Source organism: Pollachius pollachius, assembly GCF_949987615.1.
Source record: "Pollachius pollachius genome assembly, chromosome: 1".
NCBI lineage: Eukaryota > Metazoa > Chordata > Actinopteri > Gadiformes > Gadidae > Pollachius > Pollachius pollachius.
In genome coordinates this window covers 38203983-38215103 of record NC_136934.1, presented here as the reverse complement: position 1 = coordinate 38215103, position 11121 = coordinate 38203983, and the positions used below count along the sequence as shown (strand labels likewise).

At 39.9% G+C, this 11121-nt stretch overlaps 1 protein-coding gene across 2 annotated transcripts; it reads right to left on the bottom strand.

The window, feature by feature from the left end:
- Positions 1–688: 688 nt before the first annotated feature.
- Positions 689–5188, bottom strand: LOC307071970 (uncharacterized protein C18orf19 homolog B-like). 2 transcript variants are annotated; one of them, XM_079731111.1, is made up of 4 exons: positions 5068–5188; positions 2830–3325; positions 2557–2668; positions 689–2135 (listed from the first exon to the last, which is right to left on the bottom strand). In XM_079731111.1, the coding sequence occupies exons 2-4, from the start codon at positions 3297–3299 to the stop codon at positions 1788–1790; spliced, it is 930 nt and encodes a 309-aa protein (XP_079587237.1). In that variant the 5' UTR covers positions 3300–3325; positions 5068–5188; the 3' UTR covers positions 689–1787. The 2 variants fall into 2 exon arrangements, with proteins under 2 accessions (XP_079587237.1, XP_079587236.1); XM_079731110.1 differs by having other exon boundaries at positions 2830–3260; positions 5068–5156.
- Between the last annotated feature and the right edge of the window lie 5933 nt (positions 5189–11121).

Below are 11121 nucleotides of genomic sequence, written 5' to 3'. Positions count from 1 at the left end.
CCTCACAGTGACTGAGTCCCTCTGTGCTGCCAGAGCCTCGTCCCTCTCATCGGTTCTCATTCTCCTCGACCTGTACGCAGCATTTGATATGATAAACCCCCAGATCCTCCTTGCCACTCTCGCTGAACTTGGCATTGCTGAATCTGCCCTTTCCTGGTTCACATCCTACCTGACGAATCGCACTCATCAGGTAACATGGAATGGCTCCTTGTCCAAACCTTGCACGCTTGAAACTGGTGTCCCTCAAGGCTCGGTACTGGGGCCTCTTCTGTTCTCCCTCTATACCAGATCCCTGGGCTCTGTAATTACATACCACAGCTTTTCCTATCACTGCTATGCTGACGACACTCAGCTATTTCTCTTGAAAAATCGCCCGGAAAAAAAGAAATCAGACCAATGTGATTTTTTTTCGACAAAATAGGTTACATATTGCTTTAACTTGCTTGAGAAAGTACCCTCAGTATACAGTATTTAACTTCAACCTAGTTGAAGTTAAATACTGTATACTGAGGGTACTTTCTTACCTGGGAATACACTTTATTCCAAATGTTTAAACTGGAAGTATGTTTGAATTATATTTGAATTGGTCATGAAAGCCTTCACAAATTCCAAACAATTAAACATGTTTTTTTTGTATTTTTTGCATTTTGATTTAATTAGCCATATCTTATAAGTGTATAAACAGATTTCTGACGGTTTGAAATATATATCAACTACTAAAGTACTTTTATTAATTTTTTTTAGGTTCCTTAATGACATTAGCCTATTAAGTACATTGTAAGTACATCGAAAATAGCACAATTTTAGTACCTTAATCATGCATGAGACGGTAGATTAAATGGATCGAGTTCACTTCATTTATGTAATTAGTGATAGGTTTGCAATAATCTTTTTAATGTGTTTCTATCCAGCACAATTTGACTCATTACATCTATACATTCTGATTTTTTTCCAAGACAAAACTTGTCAGCCTGCAAACAGACTTTCAGGACAAATTAAATGAGGTGCCATCATCATTTAGCCTAACAGTTTGCAATGTGTCTAAAGGTTTTACAAGTATTCGAAAGACAAATAACTGTTTCAACCTTACCCACAGAAAAACAATTTAAAAGAAAAAAATCTTGCTACTCTTTTATGAACCATTTTCATTTCAATACATGTATCAGATACAAACAACGCAATATATTAGCTTTGGCTATCTGATAAAAAATACATTAGAAAACTTAATTTCAGTTATTTAAAAAAGACACAGGGAAATGTGCAGCCTTATGAAAGGCTCTGATGGACTTGTACACATAAATGACACCATTCATTTTAGGCTTTATTTGACTTCCACCTAAATCGTATTATCCACGTAGCCGTTTCAGATTCCGTTTTGTAACAAAGGTTATAAAACGTCATTTTGGACGTTTTTGACGATGCATAGCAACCCAAAACCTTTCTCCAACTGAAACTGCAAGTTATGGACCAATGATGTATTTTATTTCTAAATCTCTTGCACAAGTACAAACTCTTCAGTAAGCCTTGCGCTAACATTGTCCATTAAGTAATTAGATGTTGTCTAGCCTCAGCTTAAGAGGGTGATTTGTGGTCAGCCAAGGACAACTAGAGATGCTATTTACACTCAAGCAGACAGCTGGTGAAACGTTTGAGGACAACGGTAGTGCAAATATCTTCAGAACAGGTCTGGGAAGTGCCATGTCTTGCTAAACGGACCAACCAAAATCATAATTTTGAGACGCTTGCATTGCTCTACTTATATCAGATATGTCAGTCATCACCCTTCCCTAGTCGACTTTCTTCCTGAAAAAGGTTTTGCCCTCCGACACTTTGTCTTTGGTCTCTTGCAGTTTCTCAGAGAACTTGTCCTTGGTCTCCTCCATCTTTTCAGAGAGTCGCTCTTTTGTCTCTTCCATCCTCTCGGAAAACATTTCCTTCGTTTCCTCCATCTTCTCCGAGAGCCTCTCCTTCGTCACCTCCATCTTCTCTGAAAGTTTCTCCTTGGTCTCCTCCATCTTGTCCTGGATGTAGTCTTTGACGGGCGGCGGTGTGGAGAAGTAGCCGTGCCTGCGTAGGTACTGCACCGAGAGCGACGTGCCGCCCAGGGTCACAGTGTATCTAGCTGGGGTCGCAATCTATAGGGAGGAAAACAGACCGCGTCAAGCCAACTGACCAACCAACAATCAACCCACGGGTAAGAAGTAAGGGATAAGACATCATAGCAGAACAGAAACAACCAGACATGTGGCCGCATGTGCATTTCCTGAAGGAAATGCATGTGGTTGCATAAGCCAACTCGTCATGGCGCAATATTCCATGAGCCGGAATGGTAGCGCTTTTGTTTGTTTGCGAGGTATAGTGCTCCACGTCGCTTAAGAGGTACTTTACTCTCAGGAGACCTGCTTATGCGCGGTTTCTATACGTGTACCAACTTTGACAACTCTGAGTTGTAGGAGTTGATAATAACGCGAAATAGGGAGAATAATAATAAGTAAGATGATCACAGTAGTGTGGCTTGCTTTGCAACCACATCAATTATTGTGGGGTTGCACTTACTTTGTACATGGCATATGCAGTGAGGGCGTAGCCACTTGAAGAATTTCTCAAAAGGCCGACTATTGACTCAGGCAAACCGATCAACTCCAGGAATGGCACGACATTCACACCCCTGAAACAACACAAATACGTTGCTTAATAGAAAAATCAATGTGTTTCTGTATGCCAACAATGGACTTGGTCTCACAAAATTGAAAAGAGACTAACATCAGAAACGTGTTCCATTGTGCTTGCCTTTTATCCCAGTGACTAATTAAGGAGAGGGTTGCTTACTTCATAGCGGCGTAGTAGAAGGTTCCAAGCCAGATGGAGGAGGTGACCAGGTGCACCGGGATCATCACCTTCCCATACTGTTTGAACGTCCTCTTGAACCTCTGGATCAAGCCTATGGACTTGTCCTGCAGCGGGTCTATCTCCAGGCTCTCCTCTCCAGGCAGGGTGGAGCCCCCGGCGCCGGAGCCCGCGGAGCCGGCCTCACCTGCGCGGACCGCTTGAGGAACCTGCGCCTGGGAGTGAGGAGGAGGCAGGGCTTCTTCCTCGGTGGGCTGTTGTTTGGGATGCTGCACTGCATGGCTTGCAGCGGAGACAGACAGCTGCCGATGTGAGCCCGCTGCTAGGCGTGGCGAGAGGAGCACGCAGCAGCAGAGCGGGCCCAGACGTTCAGAGCCGGAGAAGCGCACTGACAGCCCGCGCATCGCTGACACCTGCCGCAAGACATGATGGGAAAGGACGCGCTGCATCATCCTCTTCTTTCCCTCTCCCACCTCCACTGAAATAAGCAACACAAAGGGCGTCTTTATTTACAACATTAAGTCCTTATATCTTCGGATTTGTTGTGTATGCTTACAAGAACCCTTATATCTTCAAATCATTTAAAGATCGCTGCATACAACATCCAAATAAACTCAGGTTTTCTACTTTGTAAATTCTGAGGTTAAGTACCATCAAAAAGCATTTGACACCCATCACATGTGCTCTCAGCGGTCAATGCCTACTACTACTCCTCTTTATCAATACTGCTTATCGATTTTTTTTATTGCAAATGAAGAACAAGACATTGCTTACATTTTTGTTAAATTTCCTTAGTAGCACAGCTTTGAATGTTTTCATAACTACAATAAACGCTACAATATTGTGAAAATATTATGTTTTGTATAAAATATAAATAAATAGACAGTAGCATAGAGAAACACGGATGGGGTATGCCTGCAGCTGGGCTGCAAAAAAGGCCTCCAGCATTATTTGTTATTATTAGTCAGCCCTATTATTAAACGTTAGAGGGTGGCGCTGGAAAGGAGTAAGGTGACACAGCTGAATTATTAGCCTATATTGTTTAGGGGACAACCCTGATAAATAAATCAATAGAAAATATATTTCCTTAAAATCTAAATGTGAGGGGATGCAGAGGGCTCCAACCCGGACTTAAAAGACAGGCTTGGACAGGGAGTTTCCTCTTTTGACTGACTGACTTGGGAATAGCGAACAAGTATTTTAATGAGAGTTACAAGGTTTACCTATATCTAGCCTAAATTAATAGAAAATATATTTCCTTAAACTCTCCAATATCGATAGCAGCACTGGGTACATCAGAGCTTGTAAAGAAACTTGGACTTTGGCAGATGTGATTTAATCACGGCTAGAGATCTTTTTATAAATCAACTGTTGCTACCACAATTACATTAATCATACATGACGAATAACATGTTATGTGGGTTATACTACCAACTGGCACACCCACCTTGAGTTTCAGTGTGCCTACCTATAATCTTCAGAGAGAACATTATATTATTCAATCTAGATTCTAAAGGGTTTATATTGTGCTCTTAAATTAACAGATGCCTTGAATAGTATTTTATTGAATTAAACATTCCACACACCCAATTACAATGACCCTTAACATGCTAGAACGGATGACATTTACCATCCGTTCTAGTTTAACTTGATAAGTGGGTAACAAATGTATCTTCTCGATACAAGCCCACCACCAAATGCCTTCATTATTTGAGATAAACAGTTAGGAACTCAGGCATGACTTGGACCTGAACGAAGACATACCTTATATTGCACGTACACAGAGTAATGGAGCTTCCTTGACCAAAACAACGTATGAAGCGCTTTATGGCTAACACACTGAGATAGTGGCTCACATTAGTAGCTAGCTACGGTTAACAATATTTCTAAGCTAGTTAGTTGACATTGGACTGCGACGACTGGGGGATAAGGCGAAACCCACGTCTTCGAAGTGGTGAAACCGGAGTCATAGGCATTAAAAAGACTTTCTAGTAGGTAACATTACGACACCCTTACAGAAGACGTCAGAAGGCTACGGCCTATGAACTGCAGCCAAGCCAACTTCGGAACGCTGTTTGACTTCAGATAGCACGGCATGATGCTAGCCTGCAACGAGTTAAGTCAAGCTAGGTTCCCAACAGAGATAAACTGGTTGTTATTATACCCACATAATAACAGTTTTACATAGGAGCATCGGGACGGAAACAACGCATTACATACCTTCAATATATACAACGATGTGAGGACAGCGATTCCCGTAGGACCAAAAGCCATATAACCATGCCCGAGGTGTCAACCAAGGACCTTAAGTTGCATTGACTGCTGGTGCGACAGCACGCATGAGTTTCCGCATGTATTTCCACCGTGTGATGCACGATGGGAAATGAGGTTTCTTTGGGGGGCACACTGTGGCACCTCCGCGTACCAAACCCTGTTTGGTTTAATTTATATCTGCATGTTTGATATTTTTCTTTTTCGACAACGCTTTTAATTCACTGCAACAAAAACGTTCGTTTATAAATGGGTCTTAAGAAGTACCCCCGTCTTATTCATCACACAACAATCTGATGCCTGAGATGATTTACATGATTACGTTAAAAACTTAACAAAATAAAATAGCCTTTTTAAATTGATGAAACAAAGACATTTTTTATAATAAATGTATTGTATATATTTTTAAGGCATAGCGTCATGATTGAGACCGACACACTCTTGTAATTCAACACAATTCTCAGCAGATGTCAGACTTCTCTAGTCTCCAAGCCAGGGTTATACAGTATTGGCTGGCATTCTTGTCAATTTTTGTTGATAAAGGATGGGAGATTAAGGTACTATTATTCCATCAGTGAAATTAAGATGGATAATGTACATAACAGAACATTAGAGCACATAGGCTTACTCGTTTTAGAAAAAAGAGTACATCCATACAATGGTCCATTTTATAGACTATAAATTACTTGAAAAACATGCAATTGTAGGTGAATCCTATGTAATATGTATTGTATTATAATGTATATGTATTATTTCGTAAATGTTGGTTAGTAGTTGTGATCATAATTTAGAGTAAAGTATGTTTCTTCTTGCTGAAGGTGTGACATTATTTTAGGTTTGCACAGTATGTCATTTTATTATGACATTATATACAACTTATTGTGTCACCATTAACAATAATGCCTTTTAATTAGGAGTCTGTGCAATTGTGTGGACAATGTCTTCCTGACTGTATGCCTGTGTGCCCCCACTGTGACTGCAGTGATTTTCAACACAGAACCAACCACCAATTGTACCCTTGTCATAATAAAGCTTACTTATCTTAACAGCGTTGTATATCAAAGTATACCAAGGTCTCTACTGTTGTCTTGCCTAAGATGGAGTGTTCAAACTAAGCACAGGCAACTTAACAGAATCAACATTTTGTAAGACAAAGATTACTACTGTAATAAAGGTATTTTGATCAGCGCCTACAATTCTTCCAACTAGAAATGGATTCGGAATTTTTTTTTTTTTTTGATGACCTTTCTCCTCTGTGGCATTCTCCCTTAATTACAATAAGTGCATCAATCACTTTACGTCCTTGATCGACGTGTACCACTGGCATTGACAACACAAATTGTTTCCTGTCTCCTGTCCTCGCTCTTGTATCCTTTGGTCTAATTTGCGGTAAATCTGCCCACAAGCTCAAGCATGCAAAATCCTCCCCAAAAAATGAATCCAGTGTCAGATAGAACCATACGATTTGAAAATGGTCTGAATGACAAAATGTCTGATTAATATCAAAACAAATGTATTGTATGTAACGTCAAAATAGAAGGGTTGGTGTTTCCTGGAACTAATCGCTTAGTCCCTAAACGCTTCCAGTGGCTGCATCCTCATACGTGCCTTTTATGTGTTTGATGTTATCTATTTGAAAATAGCCCCTATACAGTGAATATATTTAAAAATATGTATTAATACACACGAGAATATTGCCAAAACAATACCACCAGCAACAATTTGCCTGTACTGATTTAAGCTTGCTGTGATGGGAAATACAAATTGTAAATACGCATGCATACACACGCACACACACACAGACACAGACACACACACACACACACACACAACCACACACACACACGCACGCACACACGCACACACACACACACACACACACACACACACACACACACACACACACACACAAACACACACGCACAGCTTTAATGCAAGTAAAAAAATAGAAAGGAATCTCAGATGTGGTTTGAAAATATGACAACATCAAAAATGACAACTAGCTAAATATGAAACTTTCTCAGAGTTGTCACTCTATCCTAAGTAATCTTTGAGAGACGCTGAGGCCTTAAATGGTGTTTTTCGCATGTGATGTTTGTCAGACATTATGCCATCTTTTGAGGTTTGCTGCAAATGAAAGTCAGTTCATTAACTCTGCGACTAATCAGAGTTGCTGGAGTAGTGTTTCCTTGTCTAACCTTGTAGAATTTAGTGCACTTCTGTATGTATTTTAATACTTAACTTTTTTAAGAATGCACACTGTGCACACAGATGAAATGTTGAATCACCTTTTTTGCAATTCTCAGGGATATCTCCATGAACAGGGTTGTAGCTGATGAAAACACATGATGGTTGGGGTGACCACATACTCCCGATTAGAAACAATAAATAACTCACTTTCTCAGTGCTGGACATATACAGTACTTCTTAAATATTATTTCATGGTGCTGCATTGGAGAATGAGGTTTAGTATGTGATAATTTCACACAGAATCTGTCAAATTTTCATTTCATATGGGATCGCAAATTACAAATACGACATTCCTAAGAAAGTATCCTTGAAAGTTTTAAGCATTGTCTTTTTAAATTTCTTTCTTAAAATTTTGCTTTAGGAGTTATTGCTTATTAATCAATTCACTTTTGATATTTTGTTGGAATTCTTTGTCTCTTGTCACGCTAAAGAGACAAGAAATGAACAGCATTTTCCACAGCCTGTTCATCCTGTTTACCATCTGTCATGAATGCCAACTAAACGATTAATATACAAACAGACATGTAGTTCTGCTATACTCTTGTTTACGTTGCATTAAAGATGTCACACGTTTGAGAGCCGCTCTCTAGTTACATTGACAATGAAGAGCCGAAGGATATGTTTTGGGCCTCTACAACATAACCAGATGGAAGCTCTGCAAAGTCTCCATGTAGGCTATTGGATACGATGGTAACTTCCTTAGGCCCGTCGCGTTATAAAACCTGAAGTGTGTCTTCATTATCACAACTACAAGTTAGAAAATAATATTAATTAAGCCCCCCTAGTCTTTTTGTGTCCTATAGAGCAGCGTTTCTCAACTGGTGGGTCGCGACCCAAAAGTGGGTCGCAGACTCATTTTGAATGGGTCGCGGAGTGTAGGAGAAGAAATAAAATAGCTAAAAATAGTTCCAGTGATAAGGCCATCTGATAAGAGATGAGATTTTAGGTTATTTTTAGTGAGCCGGATAATTTGGATCAGCTCACCAACAAGAGCCGGCTCTTTCGGCTCCCAAACAGCTCTTCAAACCACTTATACCTTTTATAATTCAGCCAAATGTAGCCCGTTTTGACATATGATTCCTATGTGTCGGCCTATATATCACTTCAATTACTAAGTTCAGCACTACCTATCTCTGCGAAAGTGGCTTCTCAACTTTGGTCCAGCTCAAGTCCAAGCAGAGGAAGGTTGGACGCTGGACATGACCTGAGAGTAACTCTGTCAAACATTACCCCAGACTTTGAAACTCTTATCAGGAAAAAAGCACATCCCCAACTATCTCATAAGCTTCACTGAATGCTTGTTGAGTAAAAACAATTCGTTTACTAAGCCTACTTGAAGATTATATTTGTGTGATCAGTTATGATGTTCATCTTTTTCATATTCACCTAAATCAGCAGCACGCAGTATTGATTGACCAGTTTCTCATTGCTAGAGAGCTCTGTATGCGGGGATGAAAAAGGTTTTGTTTTTAAGTAAAAAAACATGATGACATTGTGTATGTGTGATAGTGTTTTAGAGAAATAAATTTGCTTGGTTTTAATAAAAATGGGTCGCGACATAATGACCATGAAAAATGTGGGTCCCAAGGCCAGATCAGTTGAGAACCACTGCTATAGAGCAATGTAAATCCTTAGTGCCAGAGGCCCAAAGGTAATTACATTTTCAATTAAATTACCTTTGGGCTTCTGGCACTACGGTCATTTTTATTTTTGTCAATTTTTTTCAGAAAGTTCCAAAAGAACCTCTTGGGTGTTGAATAAGAGAATTGAACCCTTCCCTATGTGGCATTTAATTTCCTAAGTCCACATTGATTTATTTAGATCACTTAAGGCATGTGATTGCATGCACTAGAGCTGGGAGGTATGCAGTGTGGGCTGCATTGATGACCATGCTATGTGGTAAACATTTGGTGAAGCAGGCTGTTTTTGCCACAGGCTCCATGATGAGAGGCCGGGCCCTCTCTGACCAGAGGGTGCTTCCTCCAGTAACATCTCAAACCACTCACATTATAAGGTGTTGATGGCTAACAGACAAGCTCAAACAAACAATATAATATGGTAAGGTTTAACCGAGTTGATGCCACATGCAAGAATTATGAAATCACAAACTCTTCTTTTTTCGAACAAACAAGGATGATTTATGGCACCATCTCTAGTCACATGTTGTCACTACATTCCTGTGTGCATGTGTGTGAATGTGTGTGTGTGCACACACACACAATTGTGTTTGTGTGTGTTTGGGTTAAGCTACATATATGGACTTAGATGTTAGAACTCTCCTGTACACCTAACTATCCCAAGACGAAGATAAGGGCTGATTTAGAATGAAGCCAAATACCTTAACACCTTCCAATCAATATTGCCACATTGCCGCGACGGTGGGTGTTGCTTTACCAACTCATATTTTGGGATGTTGTCAGAGAAATTGAGCCCATGAGTCATGCAAGGTATTCGCTCTATTTGCATTAATCCAAAGATATATATGCATATGTATATGTATATATGTATGTATATGAGTTTATTTATGTGTATGTGTGTATGTGTATTAATTTCTGATAGAATTGTCGGATTTTCCATGGGCCCCCCCTGACCGATTCTGGGGCCCTCCTGTGCCAACTCAATAAAAAAATCCTGGAATCGCCCCTGCTGCAAAATATTAATGTTTTACAGAGGACCGGCATAACAGAGTTATTGATTCCACAATACCAACTGTGTATGAAAAACATTTTTTGGAACTAAAGAGAGAGGACATTCCACGTTGGACATTCCACGAGCCCCCGCCGGCGCTCCCCTAGTAGAAGTGTCCACCGTCTAGCCACCGTTTGAACTTGAGTATGACATCCTGTGAAAATCTCACTTCAAAGTAAAATACTACTTAATTTAGCTATAATCAGAGTGCGATTTGCCGGCGGGGATGCGTTGGACTAAAAACGAATTAAAGATCTATAATGCGATAGAGCGATAAAAGATAAAATCCGAAATTGACCATCCACTCTCAGCAATCACGTTTTTAAGACCATAGATGACATCATTTTCTATTTATATTGGAGTCATGAAAGGGTGGCAAGCGCAGCGTATCACAGCACTATCCATGGTATTGTAAGGGGGATATAATTCTTTCATGTTTTGTTTGGTTGTGCATGATCGCACCCCCTGTGTGACCCCATGAGGAAAGTCCAAGACAGGCTATTAGAGAAGAAATATTGCTTCAATACAAATATTTTTTTATATAGTCTATTGTATTAATATAGAAATGCAGTGACATTTTTAATTCTGCAATTCTTGAGTAATTTTCATAAATAAAAATGTTTCAAAAAACGTTTTTTTTTGTCAACGGTGCCCAGTATACCCAATTTGGTGGACTGTCTTCCTACTACTACTCAATCTAGAATTTATATGAAGGCTTTTACTTTGACGTGCATAAACCTCATGTAACCGGAAGTGTCCTTTAACGTCAGCTACTTTAACGCTCGCTAGGACGAGCTGCGTCTCTGCGGCAACGTTGTATGCTGCCCGGTTGGCTGGAGAAGCGATCTGTGTGAGTGACAAGTGTCATACTCGTCGGAAGGATTTCCCCATTCATGGTTCTCTTGACGAAACGATATCATTAGAAATAAGGATCCTGAGGAGTTGCATCCAGGGGGTGAGACATTCATTTAAAATGTTTCCTTCTTGTTTGATTGCTATTCTAACCATTATTGACGTATGATTGTTTTGTGGGTTGGCAATTTGTAAATCAACTGTGTTATATTG

Bases quoted from the DNA above. Each gene is read 5' to 3' on its own strand.
- LOC307071970 (XM_079731110.1), bottom strand. From the start codon at position 5,121: ATGGCTTTTGGTCCTACGGGAATCGCTGTCCTCACATCGTTGTATATA. The intron at 3,261-5,067 runs GTATGTAATGCG...GTCTTGCGGCAG, and splicing joins CATCGTTGTATATATTGAAG to GTGTCAGCGATGCGCGGGCT. The intron at 2,669-2,829 runs GTAAGCAACCCT...GTGTTGTTTCAG, and splicing joins TTCTACTACGCCGCTATGAA to GGGTGTGAATGTCGTGCCAT.